We start from the raw sequence: 23,627 nt of genomic DNA on the forward strand, positions 1-23,627 counted from the left end.
ATGAGCTGGAACTGGACGTTTAAGAGAACAGGAGATTGGCTAGCTCTAGCATTGGAATGAGTAACACTTAACAACTCAATTTTAACTTTAAATCATTGTGGTAAGTGTAAAAATTTGCAAAAATACTTCTCCTTCATTTTATTATACCCTGTCAAAGATAATTAGAGTTGAGCTAGAGGCAAAAGCAAAATAGATTGAAGTGCTATAATCTAAAATGCAGAATTCTGCTTAAACTGTGTGGTAAACTTGACACAGTAAGTATTCAAATACTTTCATATACTCTGAAAATATTGTTACACTACAAGTCTTCCTACATGGATACCACACAGCCAGCATTCCTACTGTCCTGCTCAACAGCAGCAACCTTTTTTTTCTTGTTTCCTCCCAAAGTAAACTCGAAACAACCACATACACCAGAGAGCTGTGGGAAACAGTCACAGTGGACACAGCTCATCTGAATTTCCGTAGGATATCTGTCATTAGAAAGGTAGATAAAGGAAATAAGATCAGCCTAACTGCAATCCCACTGAAATCTGAGTTTTAGCATTGACCACAAATGGGCAGCTGCTACAGAGCAATGCTGTCCTGTTCTCTGCTGTGAGGGTGAAGTTAGTAATTGCCTTTAAACTAATCATTCAAGTGGAAAGGTCAGTCCTAGAAAACACCCAGTCTCTGTTTTGTGAACCAGATGACAAGGATAATAGTAATCCTCTATCACTTCAGTTATTGCTTGACACCTTGTCCTCAAATACTGCCAATTTTTCTGCGATTCATCAGCCAGAATGTTTTTGAATGTTTGGTCCGCACTTCACTGACTGTTTGATGAAAACATGGTATGGCAGAGTAGATTATAGTGCTCTCAGCATAGATTTTGGGATTTCCCATTTAATTCAGCACATGCCTAAGATATTTCCTTCCTTTTCATAACAGTTCACATTCTACTTTTCCTTGCCATTTCCACAGAGTTATACCTTATCCTATTCATGACCACAGTCACCATTAATTGTACCTTATGATAAACTAGTTAGAATCATAGAATTATTTAGGTTGGAAAAGACATCTAAGATCATCTAGTTCAACATTTAATCATCTAGTCCAACCTTTAATTATATCATTATATCCTCAGTTTAATTGTACCATTATATCCTTTAGTTGTATCATTATATTCTCAACCTGACTCCCAAATCACTAAATTAAAATCCTAATAGTGAGGGTCTGTTTAGCACTTTGTATTATCCCTCTCCATCCCTATACCAGGTCTCTGCTGCTACCTCCTTACGCAGTTTTTAATCTAAGTATTCACCTCTGCACTGTATTTCTATCACTGCCAGGCAGCCTGGGGCCTTGATCTCACCTCCTCACTTAATCCCATGCAGCACCAGGTAATACAATGAGGCCTTACAAGGGGGTTTCCTCTGCTTTCATTCATCTGACAGCATCCACCAGTCAGTTCTCTTCCATGTAATGCAAGTCACCAGTACCTCTGCAAATAAGGCTTGGGTACCTGGTTGAGAGCTAAGATTAAAGCAGGAACACAACCTGGTTGTTCCTGCATCTCAGACCTATACCCTGTACACAATTATGAAAAATCACATTCTTATGAATGCCAAAATCTGAACTAGAATGCAAGCTGAGTTCGAAATATGGCATTATGTTTGACCTAGTCAGTCAATACTGCAGCATGAAGTCCTCGTAACTCAAATATCTAGGAATAAATGGTATTTGGCCTGAATCTTCCAAGCCTAAAGCTAGCATTTAGGAACCATAATGGACAAAAAGAGTGAAAAAGAACTTGAAAACATCGACATTTACATTGTTCTCCTTTGTGATGCGCATTTTCAGCATTCAACCAGCCAGTAGTGATTGACAGAGCCCCTTTTTAAGCTTTGCAGTCTACAACATGAAGGAAAGTAAACCCCAAGTCAGGCATAAGGAATGCTAGTATAATTTTCTTAGTCCTGTTCAATCTGTTCCATCACCCTGTAAATCACTGCGTGTGACAGATTTTATAGCCACAGCAGTTTCTTCTGTGGCCTTCGCTCTCCCTGCCTATACGCTCGGAGCGCCATCATGTGACTGTGCCAAATAATGCACGGTAGATGTAAATCGATGTTTTGGCCTGTACCACACACGCAAATGATGATGGCAAATGCCCCCTTTTAATAATGAGAAGAGGATTTTTCCCTGCTAAGTGATCACAAAGCATTATGAAACTGTTATGAACAGGATTTCCAATCTTCCTCTTCGATCCTATATGTTTTGTTACGTTTGTTTTTAATGGTCCATATCGTCAAATTAACACTCACCTGGTGTTACGTTACCAGATGCATCCCTTTGTTTTGTTCAAATCTGGGACACTCATTTCAAACCCCAAGCCATATCTTTAGCTCCCAACCCTGCCATGGGATGCAAACAGCGATGGAGTATTATGGTTTGAACACATTTCCAGTATGCTATTTCTCAGGCTTAACCCAAGTCTTTGTAGCCCCTGTGGTCAACTTCAGCTGCCTTTGTGACATGTTTTTATAACCTTTTATGCTTGAAACAGCTATATAGCCACAAAGCCTTCCACTCTTTTAAATTTGCATCAACACTGTTTAGAAAGACTGGATTTCTATAAGAGATGTTTCTATACTATAGCTCTTCAGTTTAGTATTGCAAATGAACTGTAACAATAGGGTAGCCATAATATGAGATTAAAATACTTACTGAATGTATTTATTTCTACCATACATAGACAATTTACCCAGTTAAAATAAAAAAGGCTACTTACGGGCAAATCGTGAAAGTGGTCGTGCATTTTTGTCACCCGTCTCATTTGCAACTGAAAGGAGAAAATATGGAGAAATAAAAAGCATTACATTTAAAAGTTGCATTGTCTAAGACTGATAATAATACAAATTTTTGTGCATATAAAGGAGAGACAACTGTTTGCAGTAACAACAGTTGGATATATATGCATAAGCATCCACACACAGTTGCTTTTTTTTTTTTTTATGCCACCAAATATGTTTCTTTGCATGTTTATATGTCTGTCCAGTTCAGTTCTGCTTTTGGAGTCAGCATGACACGCTATAGGTACCTGCAGACATTGTCTTGTCCCACGTTATAATTGAATCACAACTTCCTAACATTTAAACACTACCTATTAACAGTCCATAGCAATATATAACCACAGTCATCCTTATAAATTCTATTTCATATCATACTTTTTCCCCCGAGTCCTAAACAAAATGTCATTTTACCCATTTCCTTTACGGAGTACAGTAAGAAAAAAGATTTTTCTGCCTACATAAGGAAATACACTAGCCCAGAGGATCATTTAATAGCAAGTTGTTATACGAAATTTAAGGACCTACGCAAAGGAATCCTGTAACATTTGGAACTGCTTATAGATATTACCTAGGATTAAAAACAACCCCATATGAATTCTGCTTTTTCTGCCTCAGGTTCAGACTGCCATAACTCTCAATATTTATGTGACCCAGCCAATATACAGTTAGTTAAGTGCATAGAAGATATTTTGGGATTCTCACAATGCTAAACTATAGGGGAGGAAAAAAAAAAAAGAGGTAAGTTATCAATGAGATAAATTACCCCCCATGACTTATTTTTTAGAGCTAGAATAATCATAAGGAACTCCACTGATGGGTCAAAAGGGAGGAGAACATATTATGACTGTACACATAAACCTTGACAATTCCTTGTTTTCTTTAAAAATTCTATTTTCTAGAGACAAGACCAACCAAGCTAAGAAATCCCACAAAGGGATGCAAAACATGGCCAGAACAGATTCATAAATCCCTAGCAAGATAATGATGTCCTCTAAACAGTAATGGACTTTTCGAAGCCAGAAAAGGCTTTTGAGGAAATTTAATTCTAACAGACCTTAAAGCTGTCAACTTCAGTTTGGTTTTGTTTCAGACATACCTAGTGCCATTCCAGCTTTCACTATTTACAATCCAATCTTTTGCCCGTTGATAATAGTGGCTCTAGCACTCATTATTTTAGTGAATAAAGGGAGTCGATAACAAATCAGTGTACCATTTTGCTCACATTAGCCAGTAGATGGTGCCCTTAAAACGCGCGGCTTTCTAAAGGTGTGGAAAGCCAAGCAAGGGAATTTTTCTGTACCTCTCATTGGCGCAGGATAAGGACTGCAAAAGTCAGACACAGACACAGACACAGATTTCTAGGTTGGAAGAGACCTCAAGATCATCGAGTCCAACCTCCGACCTAACACTAAGTACTCCACTAAACCATATCGCTAAGCTCTACATCTAAACGTCTCTTAAAGACCTCCAGGGATGGTGACTCCACCACCTCCCTGGGCAGCCCGTTCCAATGCTTAATAACCCTTTCGGTAAAGAAGAACTTCCTAACATCCAACCTAAAACTCCCCTGTCGCAACTTTCGCCCATTCCCCCTCGTCCTGTCACCAGGCACATGGGAGAATAGACCAACCCCCACCTCTCTACAGCCTCCTTTAAGGTAACTGTAGAGAGCGATAAGGTCGCCCCTGAGCCTCCTCTTCTCCAGACTGAACAACCCCAGCTCCCTCAGCCGCTCCTCGTAAGACTTGTTCTCCAGACCCCTCACCAGCTTGGTCGCCCTTCTCTGGACTCGCTCGAGCACGTCCATGTCCTTCCTGTAGCGAGGGGCCCAAAACTGAACACAGTACTCGAGGTGCGGCCTCACCAGAGCCGAGTACAGGGGCACAATCACCTCCTTAGACCTGCTGGTCACACTGCTTCTTATACAGGCCAGGATGCTGTTGGCCTTCTTGGCCACCTGAGCACACTGCTGGCTCATATTCAGCTGACTATCAACCAATACTCCCAGGTCCTTCTCGGCCAGGCAGCTTTCCAGCCACTCATCTCCCAGCCTGTAGCTCTGCTTGGGGTTGTTGTGCCCCAGGTGCAGGACCTGGCACTTGGCCTTGTTGAACTTCATACAGTTGACCTCAGCCCATCGCTCCAGCCTATGGATCCTTTTGTACCAGCCAGCCAGAGAGATTGGGAAACTCGGATTTTATGGGTGCAGTCACAAATATCTTCTTCCATAGGGACCTCAAAAAGTCTTAAAAGGATCAGAAAAATTATTTTTTAAAAAAAGCACCAACCAGAGACACCAGAGTGACTGCACAGTTCAGCAGGTCCAGAGCACTTTATAATTTCAGAGATAAGTTTAGGTCTGCTTGAGGTGATGGCATGATGAAGGAGAGGCAGCAGCATCCTCCATGGGGCAGGAATCCAAAGAGACAAGCCCAGTAAGATGGAGAACTGTGACAATTTTTGTAGGGACAAAATGTTCAGAAAACACTGCTATAGCCAATGTGTAAAGAGCAAGCAGCCAAGATTTGTCTTCAACTCAGTGCTGCCAGCTTGCGCCAGGTGGGCTGGACTAGTCCATTCTGCAGCCTTAGGCACCTCTGCATCACAGCAGAGCCTAGGTAAAATTGTAACATGTATTGATGTTTAAGTTGGGGCATTGGGTGAACCTAGATCAATTAAGTGCCTACTAAGGGCCACACGTGCGCTATTCCCCCCTCTGCTCTCGTAGCAGATGGCAATCCCTGGTCACCAGGGGCTTCAGGTGTACACGGGGTCTCCGCTGTGTGCCACCTACCAGCCAGATGTGGCAACGAGAGTTCCAGAGCACTCCACCCAACATCTGTGTTTGGGAAGCTCAGCTCACATAGTCCCAGCATCCAACACAACGGGTGTCATTAATTACCTCAGAAATAAACATTTTCCAGTTCCAGACCACATGCTTTTTACTTTCCAAACATCAGATTGTGTAATATACAGAATAACGCCCTTCTGTCTGGTGTACAGTCATCCAGAGCAGAGGTACAGGTAACAGCAAAGCCATGAGCAGGATATAAAAGCACCATGGTTGCTGATCATAAACAACTGGCAAGATTTCTGGAATAAGTGAGCTAATCGCTGCCAGGAATTGTATGGGACCAGTGAGGTGTGCACACAGGTGAGATCTCAGATGTGTTTAAACCTGTAGTCAGAAAGGGAGGGATTCAGAGGCAAGATGTGAGGAACATTTCTGCAGATATTTTGTGTATCTTAGATTTTACTTGATGCAGTTTCTGCTATGGAACTTCTGCATATACATCCTACAGTTGTCTTACAGGGTTCTGTGAAGACGTGAGGAACTTACAGACCTATACACATGACATGTATATGAAGAAAGACTTTCTCCAGGAAAGCTTGAAATCTTTTCCCCTGTTTACTGATATTTATTAATAGCAATAAGCTTTTGGTAGAAAGCAGGTATGAATAAATGAAACCAGAGAAATAAGTTAAGTTTCTGAGAAAGCAAGTCACAAACCACATCAAAGATGATTTCTCGTATTTCCAAGGATTTCCTACACCTGCTGCTGTCTCTTCAGATATGCCTACTCTACAGCCACACCCTACACTTCCGTGTTGAAATCTAGGCCGATTTTCACCTCAGATTAGATATGACTATCAGCACTTCTGATATTTACTTTATCCTTCTAAGTGGATAGGACCTTCTTCAGTTTCCATCCCAACATTTTTTTTAATTTTTTTTTTTACTAAACATTCAAAGTTATTTTCCATTCTATCGTGGAAGCAAACACAAATCACAGTGACAGGTATAACAACATGTAGATAGCTGGTAAGTAACTTAACAGTCCTTCAGAAAGACAGCTGTGACAGGCAGGAAATATACAACAGGTACCCCATTAGAATGAAACACATGCTGTTCATGGTCACTTGTCCAAGTAGACAACAAAATACCAGGCCTAAGCAAATTTATTCAATTTCAAATGTGTTATATCATATTTTAACTGCCTGAAAATCTCAAGAATATTGCCTTGTGATTATAAAAATATATTCATAGGTATGATCAGTTCTTCGATTAATGTGGATCACTCATATGTGAATTCACCATATGCCAACTTAGAGTCTCAGGCAGTCTTCATTTTTTAATGTTTGCCCTGTTAAAACTATTTCCTACAGCTTGCCACTTTTTTCTACAGCGGGTATCCATTTCACCAGTACACCCCCTCAGCCAATTTAGCTTTCAAGGATCCTTTGTCAAATTTCTAGTACAATGCAAAGAAAAATATACCACTTCATAGTATTGACTCATTAAGTCTGACAGACTTAGACAATAGAGCATCACCTATATTTTACAATTCAACAAGTGAGAGGTTGAAGAAAATATGGTATTTTACCCAACAGTAAACACATCCCATTCAAGATGACTTTATTTATTTATTGTAAATCAACCAAAGGTCAGATGAGTTTAACTATATATTTCATGCTGCCGGTAAATTTGTCAAAGTGTAAGGAAGAGGAAACATACATTAGATAAAGTGAAAACAGATACGCAGATAAATTTGCTTTGAACACACCGTCTGAATAAACTCTTCCCTGGGACTTTTTTAAAGTTCTCCTCCAATGGTACATGTTTTGTATAGCATATCTAAAAAAAATAAATAAATAAAAAAATAAAATAAAAAAAAAACTTCTGAATTGCCCTAACATACTTACATATCCACTCATACTTATATATCCTCTCTCGATAATCGTTTCCTTTAAAACTCAGGAGAATAAAAGTACTACATCTGTGGAGATAACTGCGTCAATTTTTCACAGACAAATCAAAGTAAGGTCATCTCTGGGAAGTCCAGGGGGTTTTGCTCTAAAAGACTGTAATGCTCTTACATGTTTGATAAACTTATCAAGTTCTATCTTAAAACAGCTTGGTTTTTTATGATTACGTATCTCATAAGACTTTGCCAGAAACTGATTGCAGTGTGGGTTATGACCTACCATTTAATTTCCAGCATAAACTTACTCACAGTCAATTTATATCAATTTGTTCTTGCACCAGCAATCTCTTTAAGCTGAAGTACTTCTGTTTTTTTTCTGGTGCTTAATCCTCCTCTGACTTTTGCACTGAAAGCCTGGATTTCCCCCTTTCATCATCATTTAGTGGACTAAAAACACCATTATCTTTTAGTTCTGTCTTCCTACAGAACAGGTATTGTCATATCTCCTCCCCCTCTTTACTAGACCTCTTCAGTGTCAATTCATTTTCCCATTTTCTTGAATATTTGTTTATGGTACCATATTCTTTCCTAGCCACACAATAGCTGTGCTGTAACACCCACCCGTCCCATCAAATTAACAGACTCTCCAGCCATAGCAAAGTTCTTGTTATTAAGTCCTCATCAGCATGATCTTTCATTCCGCACTACTAAATTCCATCCCTTGCTGTTAGCCCAGGCCATCATCTGAGTTGTACTGTTAGAAATTCAGATCCTCCTCTGTACTAGCAATGCTTTGTGTCACCAGCCGCAATATTCATCACTTTCTTTTTTGTGTGTCAGTCATTAACAAAATTTTTCAACAAGATCAATCCCACACACAGAGATCAGAAGCACAATACCACCAAAGGACGGCTTTTCTGGTGGGTTTCTTACCCATTTAGAAGTTAAGGTTCCTCATAAGAAATCCCATCTTGACAGGATTTAGAGTCTGATAAAGAGATGAGAAAAGACACTGACCATGCAAGTAATAAGACATTCAGTGGCAGGATAGAAAATTCTGCTTCTGAGAGTTTTTAATCAAGCACTGTATAAACTCCAAATGTATCAACCACGGAACCAGTGCTCACATTACTGAGACAGAGATTACTTAGGCCCCTCCAGAGTTAGTCACCCAGAGAGTTTTCTGGATAATAGTGTTGAATCCCACTACCACACAGGAAACACCACTAACTTAATATGGTTTGAATTGCTCATGCTGTGGGCATCAATAATGCAGGCAGTCTAAACATATACTATAAAACACAAAGTCACAAAAGTTATAAAAACATGCAGCATCACTTTCATGATCAGAAACCTTAGAGGATAACTCTGGACTAAAGGCTCAAACCAGTCACTACAATTCAGTCATAGATCAACTGTGTTAGTTGCAAAAGGAACAACACAAGTCTCAGATTTAATCTGAAGATCATGAAACATTCTAAATAAAAGCTGTGTTTCCAAATACTTCTGGAAGGCAGGAACCTGAAATCTTGACTTATAAGTAATAACCAAGAGGCATACTCTACCCAGTATTTCCCAAAATAACTTCTAATGGATTTTTTTGCTGCTGTTTGCCTGGCAACTACACTGTACACCAAACATTGTCATCCTTCATTAACTGGGAGAGGAGCACCACACACAGCTGATGATTCATTCTCCTTATGAAAGGGTCTTACACTGCACTTGTGTTGGGAAAGCTGCTTCTGGAGTGGAAAGCACTTTTTTCCTGCAGGGAACTGAAGACAGTTGCTGCCTCTCTTTGAAGGGACTCTCACTACAGGCACAGATTTCAGAGCTTCTGCATGTTATTGACAGCCACAGAAATGTTTTCAAAAGGGCAAGGTGTACACAGAGGAGTTGTAACAGAGAACTTGGTGCAAAATATCCGTGTGAAAAGAAGCAAAACTGAACAATACTCTGAGCATCAGCCAAATTTTATTTAGAGACAGAGAAACAAACATTGAACTTGCAAAATATGACCCTAGTAGCACTTAAGGACTAGAGGGACACTGATGCTGGGCTTTGGAGATTAGGGAAAATAAGCCCAAATATCAGCAACTGGCTGGACCAAACCCACCTTCTGCACACAAAGGCCCATGTTGTACATATTCCTAACCTCAAAACTGAGCAGCAGACCTATGTAATCTATCTAAACTATTAATGCATATTCTGTAGATTTAGTTCCCCTCAGCTCCCCAGGGTCACAGAAAAAATAGGTCTGCTCACACAAGTCTCAAGCTTCTCTTATTCCCAACTCAGTGAATCAGAAGGTGATGGAAGAGAAAATATATTTATATATATATATATATTTATAAACATACACACATATGTATAAATAAAAACCTTCACCACTACAAGGTGGTGAAGCTACCTCAACTTTTGGCTTCTTCTGGAAATATCCAGGCTGACTTCTGTATTCAGCTGAGATTTCTTAATTCTGGTAGCTGTAACAGACTGCCTGTTGCAGCAAACCCACTCACACCTTTCTCCTGAGGGTAACTATACACTTGGAAAGTTGGTCTGTGTCATATATTTCTGTGCAGTGAATTTAAGACAGGTGGATGCAAAACCAAAGCTACAAGATTTTTAGAAGATGATTCTGCCCATGAAGGCTACTATGATTTCTAGCTCAATTCCATTAGAAAAATCATCACGTAAGTAATACCATAGTGAGTATCACCCAACAGACGTGAGAAATGGTATCAGATGTGGTAGCAAGACATTCTCCTGAACAGCATCACCTATCCTGCTGTTTTTGATAAAAAATCAGCTATAAATTAACCTGATCACCCTGTACTTCTGGCCACCACCTGAAACAGCCCACAGGATGACACATGCCTTAGTCTGGCTCAGTTCAGCAGCTCTTAGGTTTTTTAAATACTGGCTTCTCATTCAGATATGGTCCTTAAACCTCACTGATTATGATGTGGTGACATCAAGTCACATCACTTTGAAAGCAGCTTCCTCATGCAGGTGGGCCCTAGAAGTGCTACAGCCCCAATTATGAATGGTTTGTAAGTCAGCAGAAGTACTCTGCTTTTTCCCAGTGACACTGGGTCAGTTCATGAGAAAAAAGTGCAGAGATTACTGAAACACTCTCAATTTCAAGCATTTACTTCAAGCACTGAAAACTAAGCAACAGAAATCAGAGAGCTGCCTGTGCACCCTTGTGACACTACTAAATCACCAGCTATTATATCACTCTAGATAATGGGATGATCTAAAAAAAGGACTAATTTCAAGTTACTCACAGTAGAGGTACTTAATTAGAAACATAAACAAAGAAAAAGAAGCAGTTTTTCCCACTTTGATGGAATTGTAAATTTAAGATGCATTATCCAGTGGTTTAGCAACAGATTTCAATAGTGTGCTTTCACAGTCAAAGAAGTTATACTGAAAAGATGGGTGATTACAGAAACAGACTGCTTTTTGAGGGGAATGTGTGAACAGTTATAAAAAAAATTTAAAGTTTCAATTTTTTATCCAATGAAAAATATTGATTTTTGCTTGAAAATTAAGGTTTTTTCAGCCTGTGGACTTTTCTGTTCTACAGCATAAACAGTGTGTCCTAGAGGAAACAGTCACCTGTACAAATTAAGTTGAAAACTCAATATTTTAAAAAGTAAGGAAGTGTACAATCAACCCTAAACTGTGCAATGGCATTAGTCCCTAACTTGATCCTAGATAAATGCCAGTTCAGAATGAAGCTATTTGGTTGTCTGATTTATAAAATTTCACCTGGAATGTAAAGCTCACATTGAACCCCACCACCTTTAAGACACGTGTTTTACCCATGCGTTTCTGCTTCACAAAATGGGCTTGAGTAAGCGTTACCAACTCCAAGTCAGCACCAGTTCTTTTGACAAAAATAATACACTGTGATGTCTGAGTAACTGTAGTTAAATTATTCCAGCCCTTACACAGAGTTCTTTAACAATATTCATCTAGTGGTTCTAAGACAATAGAGATTCTTTGTGCAGTAGTTAATATTAACACTATTTATTAAGTTTAAAACATAGATCAATATATTTTCCCATGGAAAAATATTTTAGAGACTATATATTAATATAAATGAAAAAGCAAAAACCCTCAAAGTCTAAAGGGAGTTTCAAAAGTGCTTCTTTACAAGAGGGGTTTCATCCACTGTTAGTTAATGCAACTGGAGGGAAGATCCAAATACAGCTTAGTTCCTTCTCCCACCTTACCCTGAACATTCACCAAGATCCAATGCTTAGCACTGTTCACAAAGAGTTTTCACTGAGATCAGATTGACTGTCAGATGCTATAACTATTTATAAACTTAAACCCCCAGCCTCTCCTGCTATTTCCATATCCACTTTTCCCCTTCATAACAACTCATGAATCATAATCTGAAATCACTCTCCAGTCCATTAGTTAACTAAACATAGCGTAGACAGACAGAAGCGCACAGATGACTATCATTACATCTACCTTGATATTAGAGGGATCAGTACTGTAAAAATATCTTCAGTTAGCAAATATTCATGTTGCATTTAATAGCATTGTCATTCCAATACAGACATTGTGAAACAAAGATATCTTGGTAGGCGGGAAACAGCCATGAAGACTGCTTTGCTACTATATTAAATCTTATACTATAGTGCAATAAGTCTGTGCTCTACAGATTCCCTAACTGGTTCACTGAATAAAAAAGTATATGGCTTTAAAGTGCTTGCAGTATTGGGTCAAAACTGCCACAGTCATCATAACAAATCCTCAAGTAAACAGAAATTTACTCTTCTGATCCTAGTCTATTCAAACACATATGAGCCATGGCCAGACCAAGCACCCTGTGCTGTGCCTGGCTAATTCAACAGCAGGCCATCCTGCCTGGGAGAACCAGTAGCCCTCAAACGTGGCATGAAAAGGATGACACCAAGGCTTCACAGAGACTCTGAACTAAAAGTGAGAAAGAACGTACCTTCCTGAGCCTCAAAAGACTTTCTTAAAAAAAATCTTTCTTAAAAAATCTTAAATGTTCCTGGGATTATTTCAGGAGAGAAATTTACAGTAAGTGGCTCCTAAAAGAACATTTAGATACCTCTAAAAACAAGGACTGTAGCAATCCGTCTCCCTAACATGCTGCCTGTAGAAAGCCTGCCCGTGTAATGGAGGAAGCCTGGAGCGAGAAGGCAGGAAGCTGCTAGCATTATTCTCAGCAGTGCCTCTCATTCTACCAGATCAAGGCTGGCACAGTGTTAGCAGAGGTGTGGAACAGATGTGAAAGCCTCACTCATTGTGGACCAGTGGGTAACAAGGGGACATAAATGAGAAGATTGCATTCATTTTTTATCCACAACACAATAAAAAGTGAAGTTAAAAATATCAAATCTACCAGACCGAAAAGATTTCCATCCTACTCAAGATACGAGAGGAAAATCCTCCTAGGAGATTGAAAGAGATGTACTCTATAAACATGTGCATCTATTGTTCCCAAGCCCATCGTTCAAAACTTGTGTCATCAGTTTATGTTCTCCCCTGGGTCTTCTCCAATTCAATAGATGTCACTTCAGAGCAAACTACATCACATAGCTGACATTTATCGAAGACGGGCACGGATGCATGAACTCTACTGTAGCACCATGGATGAATTTAAACATCATCCTTACTCACAAATTTCCATTCAATTCAGTGAAAGCAGAATTGCCTCTGAGGTGAGGGAATAATAAAAAGAAAACTCTGCTTTTGGTTGCACCTAAGAACAGGCTTGCAGAGGCACTGGTGGGAAGCTTGCTGAAAACAAAAGGACCATGTGGGTGTCAGGAAAAGCAGAACTTGCTTTTCATCACCTCAGAAAGGACCGTCTTTTCTATTGCACAAAGTCACACCCACTTGTAGCACTGCTACTTCTTAATTGCAGTCCCACTAGTCTGTAATATTCCAGGTATCAATGAGCCTGTTCTATTCAGAAAGAGAAGTCACGCTGCAGAAAACTCAGGTCAGGGCTCAAGCATATTTTCCTGTACTCCATCACACAGCAAAAAACAAGCCTCATTAAGAAGAGAGAATGTGTTCAGTTTCATCACTCCATTGCCACTCCATAGGGCTTTTTTTTGGTGTTGGGTTCTGTTTTGTTTTTTGTTTGTTTGTTTGTTTGTTTTAAGGGGGAGGTATTATTTTATAAAAAACATTATTATTATTATTACATAACATTCTACATATATCCGGAATCAAAAGTACTTCCCCATGCTACCACAAACTCGTGACTCTCTACTGAAATGTGTACTCACAGCCCAACAGGTATCAGGGATGTTCAGATCTGGGTTGTCAGCTCATTAAAGAAAGGGGTAATGTCACGTTGCAGGAAACCAGACTTTAACCCCACTAAAGTTCAGTAACACTCTTATCTTGGCATTTCATGCCTTGTCTCCCACATTCCCATCAGGGATTTCAAAAAACTCATGGATTCATGGTGTTCCTGGCTGGTAACAGCATAGCTGATGCCTGGAAAGGCCAAAGACAACACATAAAAATTCACAAGCCCTATGTGAAGTAATTTGTGTAACCTTTCAAATACTACTTCATAATGACTTTTCTCCAAAACAAAGTTGTTTTTTTTCCCCTCGCATTTTCATGGCATTACGTCTCCAGCAAGAACTAAATACAAGCAATGCATTTTTTGCACCGTGGGACGTGTTTTTAAAACAGATTTGCTAGATTTTGTTACACTCACACAGCTAGCAATCAGACACGGTAATATCTATGAGGAAAGAAATCAGTACTTTTTGTAAGGAGATAACACTTGGCACTTTTACCGTGATTCAGGAGGATTTTGTACAAGGAAAAAATTAGAAGAAATGAATAAACTGGCAAAAATCCATATTTCCTTGCTCAGTAAAATCTCCCCAGCAATTACCTGGTACATTCTGACCTACAACTATTCCAGTATATAGTTCAGTTCCTCCTCCTACACGTCCTCTGGGATACTTTTCACCCCTCATCTCCATTCTTGTTATTGCCTTGTAATGAGTGGAGCAATCCAAAATGTTTCACTTACAGCAGAGAAATAAGCAAAGGAGAGGAAAAAAAAATACAAGAAACACGTCACTGTACAGAGAAGACCTAGGAGAACTGCTTTACATCTAGCAAAGGGTGGGGGACAACTGCCATTTCTAGATGTCCTACCCTGGTACCCGCATAAGAAGCCACCAAGTGGGGCTCCTGCCCATGCAGGGAGGCCACATTCACTGTTCAGCCAGGCAGCAAAGGAGTGGTTTCTCCTACCTCTGCAGATGCAAGAGCAACATTACCTGCAGTGACAACCTCACTGTGCCACAGCACACCCAGCAAGCAGCAAGTCTTTGCCACCCATCTAACCCTCCTCTGGTGAGGAGCTCCCCTGCATGCTTCTAAGGCCATTTTCTTCCCAAGAAAACAGTAAGAGCAAGGACAAGAATAATAACCATTTTTTAGGTCTGAAAAAAAAAAAAGGCTTGACTTCTTATCTCTCAATGCTTTTCCGAAGAAACCTATTTATGGCAGGATCCCTGGATTCAGGCCAGGATGTAGGCACAACAATTCAGATGTAAGGAAATCTGAACTCTAAAATTTGACAGCTTTAGAAACTTTGGAAGAACAATTACAAACACTCTGTATCACAGCTCCTTGAATTGTCACCAGATTCAGCTGTGGTTGTAGTCAGCCACAGAAGGATTCAGTCTCCCAGACTAGAGACGCAGATATAATTGATTATTATCTAAACACTTGAACTTGAAGTGCCCTTTCAGTCCAAAATGAGAGGGTTTTAATATACTCAGTTTAAATAAATTACATTTTTAATTACGCTTTAAGATACAGAAGTTTCAAGCAGAGCTGCATTAAAAAAAAATGCTGAAAAACTAGCATCTGCCCAACTATAGCATTTCTTGTTTTGATTTCCTATGAAGGAACCAAGTGCCACAGCCTCATTGGGTAATCACTGTGTATTTTGTAGCTATTAGTTTTAGATGAAATCTGCACAAATCTCCCCTTACTGAAATTTGGCATGACAGTGTAACATAATGTTGCAAGAAAATCTACTGTCTCAGATTTCTAAATGCAATCAGTCTGTTCCTTCAATATAAAAAGTCACATGAGCTAGTTCCAGATGGTGACATTTGTACAAGCAAAGTCATTAGAAATCAAGAACCTCAGTGAAACATGCTGCAACTTGGATTTAGCTCAGTCTGTGCATGTGTATGAACATTAATATACATATTAAACACATTTAGCTTAGAATCAAAATAGATAAATCCCACAGTATTACTTTTTATAGTGCTTTTGTCCCTAACAAATTGTCAGTATTTAATCAAAGTTAAAAAAAAAAATCTTACTGGAAAAAAAATGCATTTATAAAACTAGCAGTCTTTCAGACAGCTGTATTAGATTGGGTGTAATAATGTGATAACATGAGCAGAAGATACCTTCCAGCCTGAAGCTGGCTGGGATCCCTCCACTTCAGATCCACCTTAAGTGAGTGTGCATGTAACTTTACAGACATTCACTGAATAAACCCCACCAGCCATGAGTGGAAGGTCCCCGTACAACTCCTCTAGTCCCCCCCAAAACTCCCATCCTGCCATGAAACAGCAGTATCCATAACCAGCATCCCAGTACATATCACATTTAAGAGCGTTTGGCATTTCTGTTTGCAGCACCCCAAACTGTACTACGGTCCTGGTAGCAACTCAGTTGCAAAAATCTTTTTCTCCAAATTCTCCTAACATCTCTATGTTCACTGGTGAAGAATAAGAAGTCTTTGGGCCCTGTTTGAGGAAGCAGTTTCAAACTTTCCATGCATCCGCCTTTCTGGAGTTTTAAAACCTGGAAGCAATTTTTGGCAGTTTCCTTCCTTCCCACTTGGTTTCTTCTATAAAGAGGATCCAGCAAAGCAAAGCTTTGCTCCATCTGATGTTCTGCATGTTGATGCATGGTATTTGTGGCATTTTGGAGTACATAAATCTCACTCAGTGTTCTGAGGCAAGAAAAGTTTTCCAGAAAGAGTAAGAGCTAGGACACATCAATTTATGTAGTTTCAGTTTCAAAATATTTCAGAACATATGTTACTGGATTTTACATACACCCTCTTCTGCTCTCAAATGAAGGCTCTGAACACTTTTGAATTAAAAAAAAAATAATAATAAATAAAAAGAATAAAAAACTGCTTAAGGGCTTAAACACTTTAAGAAGAAAGTTATGTCACATTACACATTGATTAAAACTTACACCAACTCAAAATACATTTTGAGCTGGCAGTCCAGAAGTCAGAAAAATTAACTTCTGGGCAAACTTCAGTGTTGCAGAAATAGGCAGACATTTGTTACTCGCGTCATCATTGTGACCAAGTCATGAAACAAAACTCTGGGTCACGTAGAATAATAGAGGACAGTGACCAAACCAAAATGACACTTCCAGAGTTTTGAATATTTCTTCTTCTATTTGGGAAAGTATACTGCAAAATAAAGCTTTAGAGACAATGACTCAGTTCAGATGTTGAAAACAGAAGTTCTGGCAGGATTTATAACACATGCTTTTGTAAACAGAAAAGTCTTTTTTTTTTCCCTCTTCTTTCTAGAAGAAAATCAGCTGTATGTGCAAGTATGTGTATGTACAAGTTGAAGTAGCTCCATGCCCAGCAGAGTAATAGCATCCATGTTTGCCATCCTGATTGCTAAATTTCCTTTCAGTGAGTCCATTAACAAACAGCTTGCTCTGCAAATAGCAGGTGGTCATTGCAATGAATCTAACTACTCTTTCCACTATGAGCACGTGGAATAACACACATCAAGCCCACACAAATTATTTGGGTTATTTTTAATGATTTCACGGGAATTAGACCCAGACTTCCCACCAAAATCTAATATCATTAAAAGAATGACAACATCCTTGGTTTTCCAATGTTGCCCTAATGAAAAAAACAAGACCAAAATACAGTCTTGTTCTAACACCGTTAGCCCCTAAATGATGCTTTGTGATATTTAGACATTCAGGTAAATATAGAATGATAGTTAAACTTCACCCTTAGTGTTACTAACAAATGCCAACTACTAGCCAAGGACATTTTTGACTACAAAGCAGTCAAAACACACAAACATCACCTAACTGGATTCCTGCTTTCATCAACACTAAGTTAGTGCTGTGACCAAAAGAAGTAGTCTTATCCTTTCATCTTCCATTTATTTCCAAACCCACACCAAGCTCTTCCTCTCACACTAGGGAAAAAAACAAAACAAAACAAAACAAAAACACACTGATTTCAGTAGTGCCAGCTGCTTAGAACACCTTTAACTGGTCAAGAAACTTTGGTCTGATAAGAAAAGCATTTATTTATATCAGTAAAGAAAAAAAATGCAAAACACATAATAACATCCACTGCCATATTTCAAATTATCTCTCTGTCAAATACTGCTCTTACTACAACAGGTAAACTAGAAGAACAAGAAAAAAAAAAAAAAGCTTTCTTTCTTTCTTTTTTTAATATCATTACCGATTGTTTTGAACCATGTAAAATCTCCTTCTGATATCCTATGAAGCACTTAGTTAAATATCAGATGATAAGTGATAAAAATCACTTAGTTAGTAGTTTCTACAAACTATCTTCTTCAGAGTCAACTTCCATTCAAATACTGTGTGAACCTTCTTGTGCTCTAGACAAACAAAACTCATTGCCAGCCCCTTACCAGAACCAAAGCCCTTGTTGAAAACAACCATACTTTCCAATGAGGGGAGGAAAAAAAAAAAGAGAGAGAGAACCTATTCCGCTATTCCATTGTTTTTTGTTTGCTTAACTGTAGTTTTGCTTTGTGTTTAAAACATCCTTAAGAAAGAAAAGGAGGACATAACTGTGTATTGCCTCAACAACAGGAAAATTGTATCAGTAAGTACCTTCCTGTTAAAGTATAAGGCTAGAACCTGTAGAGTGCTGGGATATGAAACAAGTTGTGGAGTGCTTCTACAAAAGAAGAAAAATATCAGTACTTCTCTGTGAAACATCAGTGCCTTGCTATCCTTACAATAGTTATTTAAGCCATTAATTTTCTCCAGTTCACTCCTTTTCCATTCTTTTCAAATTAATTATTTGAAGATTTATGTGCACATCCCTTATTTTTTTTTAGACCGTGTAACCATTTATTCCACCTTTTTCTCTAAAAGCATGTTTTCTAGACCTTTAGATTGCAAAAGTATCTGGGGATAGGGGCTTCTCTACTGATGTAGATATCTACAATGCAATGTAGTCATCCAGGTTCCCTTTGTAGTCAATGGAAAGAAAATGGCAATTCTAGTGCATGACTCAGCTCAGCCTGACATTGATGTCTAAAATAGGTCAGATGAACAACACCCTGCAAGAATCTATTTCTCTGCATTGATTATAAAGGAATCCAATATGTTTACCTCAGAGGTGGATGTCTTAAATTAGGTGAAATCCTGCCCTGACCTGGTTTCCTGTGCTGTTTCTACAGATTATTTTTGAGGCTCTCTCCTTGAAAATAATTGGACCATGTAAAAACCACAAATAATATTACATGAGGTTGTACCTACAGCATAGGAGCCGCTTGACCTCACAAATGTCTAATCCACTGGAAAAAAAAAAAAAGTTTTTCTTGGAAAGGTTTTCAAGCAGACTCATTAGAAAGTTACCATGGAAACATTTTCTTCCATTGGAAGAGCACAGTTTGACAATAAGCTCTTGTGGGTGTGATCCTTCAGATTTAAATTTTGTAATGCTAGTAAATGAGGCCTCCTGTGAATTTCTCATCGGCACCTTTATTCCCTTGCTGAACACCCAAAAAAAAAGAAAAAAATGTACGTCACTGTTCCACACAGAGATGAAATAGAGCTGTCTTCAATAAATAAATAAATAAATAAATAGAATAAAATAAAATAAAAGGTCATTGAGCTAAAGGAAATGGAAGGAACACAAGATAAGATGTTTAGACCCCAAGATAGGTGAGGTTTGTGCTTTCCTGCTCACCAAAGGGACTAGCTTTAAAAATGACTGAATCCATAAAAGTAGCACAGAACAACAAACTGTCTCAGCCACATGTACCTGCCAACTCTGATCTTGGTCACAAAACTGTGATGTAGCAAATCAAATGATTCTCTAGTGCAGGGGAAATGCAATAGCTCCAAAGCACTTTATCAGCAGGTACTCAAAGTGACAGTATTACAATGGCATCCCTGCTCAGCCAAACAGATCTTTCTGTTACCTGGAAATGCAAGATGGATGCAGCCATTACTCTACACCAGTACTAAGATACAAAAGCAGCTAATGCTTTAGGACCCCAAGTCCTCCTTTTAAAGATCACTGAGGTGCAAGTCCTTAAGTGGTCATGTCACACCTAAAAGCAGAGCCTCAGCTCCCATATCATTAGGAGCATTCAAAATTGGTTTCCATTATGAAGACAGAGTGGTAGTTTTTCAGTAGCCATCAAAAACAGCATACCTCTATGATTTTAGCACAATCAGGCTGTAAACAAGTTGTTCCTGAAGAATTAAGATAGCTAGAGCTTTTGTATCCATAGCAAAGGTATCTTAGGCTACTGTAGCGACAAGAACATTCAAAGAGGGGGGAAAAAAAGAATCGAAAGCAAACCACAGTCCTTTGGCTTTTACTCCTCATTGCCCTGGGTTGTTTTCAACTGCCTCATAATAAACCTCTGAACTGATACTGCCCAATAAGCACCACAAGACAGAACATAAGAGGTCATTCAGTATTCAATGCATTTCCTCACGCATACCTTCTCAGAACTGTCCAATATTATTGTTTCTAACATATATCTTAATGCCATGGTAGGTTTCATGGCTGGAGAGGGGCTGGAGCACCACCTAAAAATACCTTTCTCCAGCTGGGATACTTCAGATGAGGTGGGCTATCTGTGTATTGCCATGATTTCTCACTGCATTTGTGCTTTCCTGATCCCAGCTTTTCCCTGGCACAGGGGTACATAAGGGAGGGCCATGTGCAAATGCAAGGCCTGGCCTTTCTATTAGGTGAGAGAAGGCCATTGCTTGAACATGAGCTAGCAATGGGTCTTTGCAGCAAAGAAAGTTAATGGCATCTTGGGCTGCATTAGAAGTGGTGCAGCTAGAGGATCAAAAGAGGTGATCCTTCCCCTCGACTGGTGAGACAACACCTGGAGAGCTGGGTTCAGTTCTGGGCTGCTCTGGGTACAAGAGACATGGACATACTGGAAAGGGTCTAACGTAGGGCCACCAAGATGATCAAGGGACTGGAGCATTTCTCCTGTGAGAAAAGGCTAAGAAACCTGGAACTTTTCATCCTAGAGAAGAGAAGGCTCAGTTGGGATCTTACCAATGTGTATAAGTATCTGAAGGGAAAAGAAAAAGTAGGAGCCAGGCTTTTGTCAGTGGTGCCCAATGCCAGGACAAGAGGCAATGGCCAGAAACCAAAACACAGAAGGTGCAGTCTGGACATCACAAATCACTTCTTTAATGTGCAGGTGGCAGAGCAGTGGTACAGGTTGCCCAGAGAGGTTGTCTCCCTCCTTGGAGAACTTCAGAAGCCACCTGGACATGGTCCTAGGCAGCCTGCCCTAGGTAACCCTGCTTGATCTTGGGGTTGGACCCAATGGCCTCCAGAGGTCCTTTCCAACCTCAGCTATTGTGTGGTTCTGTGTGCTTTCCACTTTTGACACATCTGCAAGCTGCGCTGAACACAGCTGAGACTCCTTTGGAGCTGGAAACACAAAAGGCTTGTGATCCTCCTTTACATTGTGTCTTCTAGATACATTAGGTAGAACACAATTTTGGGATATATAACATCTTTGATTCCCATCCTCTGTGAAAATTGCAATATTTCACAGACTGAATTGCTCTCTATGGTAATCCATAAAATCAAACACTTCAGCTTAGTCGGCTTACTAACAAAGATGCAATGCAATAAGGAAAATGGCTGACATAACTTTTTTTTTCCATTCATTTAGCTATAAATAATCAAAGTAAAAATGGAGTCACTAAAGTTCCAATGAAGTCCCATCTCGTGTTCCAGTGAATACAATGGATAAAATGCTGAGCTATTATTCCTACTAACTAGTGCTATTTTTACTGCTAAAATGTGGCAGTCTTTAGCTTGGGCCACATATAAAAGAGTTGCAGTTACTGGGCAGCATGGCTAAGAATTAACTGTAGGTCAGACCAGCATTTCCAGCAGTATACTCTGCCTGCATTTTCTCTTAATAGGCCTATTCCTAAAACCAAATAGAAAAGAGGACACGTTGCCTCTGAATTCAGTTGAGTTCACAGCAGAATAAGTAAGAGCATGGCTGGGAGAAATAGGCATTTCTGCTTGGTTGGTTTTTTTTATTATTATTATTATTATTTGTTGTTTTTTCTCCTGAAGAAATGAACTTGCAATTTTATGTGTTTTGCCTCTTTCCTTTTACAGCATCACATTTTAAATTTTAATCTGCATGCATCCCTAGAACCATCATGCTATCCATTCAGGTTTCCATCAGATATATTCCTCTGCACAGACAGGTCATACTCAGCAGAGAAAAGAAACATGCTGTGAGCTCTGGCTTACTTACCAGCTCCCAGGAGAGTTCATTTTACAGGAACTCTGAAACATGCAGTCCCTGGAAGCTTCATTCACAAAATATTTGGTTTTACAAGGCAACAATCCCATTGTTTTCAATAGGGACCAATTAAACACCATTTCCTTTGCCCTTCTATTTCAGTCTATGTTCCCTGGGGGATCTGGGTTTAGCCCTCTGGCTGTCAGGAGAACTCCTGAGGAAGTCCCTCTGACGCCTGCTCTCCTTTCCTCCCCTGCAAGGCAGAGATCTCAGCCATCAGCCAAGCCTAGAGGTGACCCAGAGCACACCTAAGTAGCACTCAGAGAAGCACGTGCTGCAAAGCCTGCACTATGTTCCACCTTTCCCTCAGTAAAGACTTGACTCTATTTATTGTGTAATTTGCCCCATTTGTCTTTCCCTACATGTCACTTCTAATGTTTCCTCATGAAATCTTATAAACTAAGGTGCCAAAACACCATAGCACAGAAGGCAACTAAGTGAGCTTTGTAAGCAGTAACTTTTCAAATAATGGTCTCATCCTTCTGGAGCTTCCTCAGGTACCAGGTCCTTGCTGCCTTATACCTTTGGTCATTTATACCTTTGTTAAATTTCTGTTCTGTTGCTATGTTATTTCTTTACCTTCCCCAGCATCCATACATTTACCCAAATGCATACACAGTCCTGGTGACAAGCAACCTCTTCTCACGGCCCTTGTCAAAGACTCCCTGCTGCTTGGAGGGAAAAGAGAGAAACTGCACAAACCTTGCACAGGATACTTTCAAAATCTCTGTAAGAGAAGCTTCAAACTGAAGAGTGCAATGCCATGCTTTTCCCCCTAAATTCAATGTCAACACTAGTCTCTTTGTGCAAATCCCAGCCTCAATCCAACTGAAATTAGAAGATCTTTTTGCAATTCTTTTCAATAAAATCCTTTCACAATACTCTCTTTTCAATGAGAGAATAAAATCCTTTCACAATACTTAAGCACTGCATAATCTTAAACCCAGACTATGGAAAGCCCCTGTGCTTGTGAGCCTGTGCCTGAGAGAGCAAGCCAAGAGCAGGGCAGGATTTGTTTCCTCTACCTCGTGAAATGAAGCCTGGTCTTTAATTAGTAAAACCTAACACTGCGCTGGCCCACCTGCCAGGTGGCACAGACAGGAAGGGTTTCTCACAAATAGAGAACAACATGTGCAAAAAGATAATCCTGGTAAATAAACTTCTCATTAATATGTGACATAGCAAGCCAACCGTACGGTAATGTTACACCGCTTCATAAGCCACTGGTACAGGTATCAGGAGCACCATCATGTGTCACTTTCCTTTTCAGCTCATCTGCTTTCTACCAGCTTGCAGCAGAGGTGGGCCAGTGACATGATCCTATCCAATATAATTGTTTTGAGTAATTGAAATTCAGGGCAATAACCAACACCTCTGGTGCACGAAGAAACCAAGTGCTTCTTCACATTTCCCTGTCACTGGCAGCCTGCCGGTGAGCACCTGCCGACAGCTGT

The 23,627-nt window shown here is 39.6% G+C and overlaps 1 protein-coding gene across 3 annotated transcripts in view; it reads right to left on the minus strand.

Annotated features, from left to right (window-relative positions):
• PDE1C (phosphodiesterase 1C) overlaps positions 1 to 23,627 on the minus strand; it is a 306,631-nt gene that overhangs the window by 269,083 nt on the left and 13,921 nt on the right. For all 3 annotated transcript variants that reach the window (XM_050708646.1, XM_050708648.1, XM_050708647.1), the window contains exon 2: positions 2,774 to 2,824. In XM_050708646.1, coding sequence (XP_050564603.1) covers positions 2,774 to 2,824 — 51 coding nt within the window. The remainder of the gene's footprint in view (positions 1 to 2,773; positions 2,825 to 23,627) is intronic.

This window comes from Cygnus atratus, chromosome 2 (genome assembly GCF_013377495.2).
Source record: "Cygnus atratus isolate AKBS03 ecotype Queensland, Australia chromosome 2, CAtr_DNAZoo_HiC_assembly, whole genome shotgun sequence".
Lineage (NCBI taxonomy): Eukaryota > Metazoa > Chordata > Aves > Anseriformes > Anatidae > Cygnus > Cygnus atratus.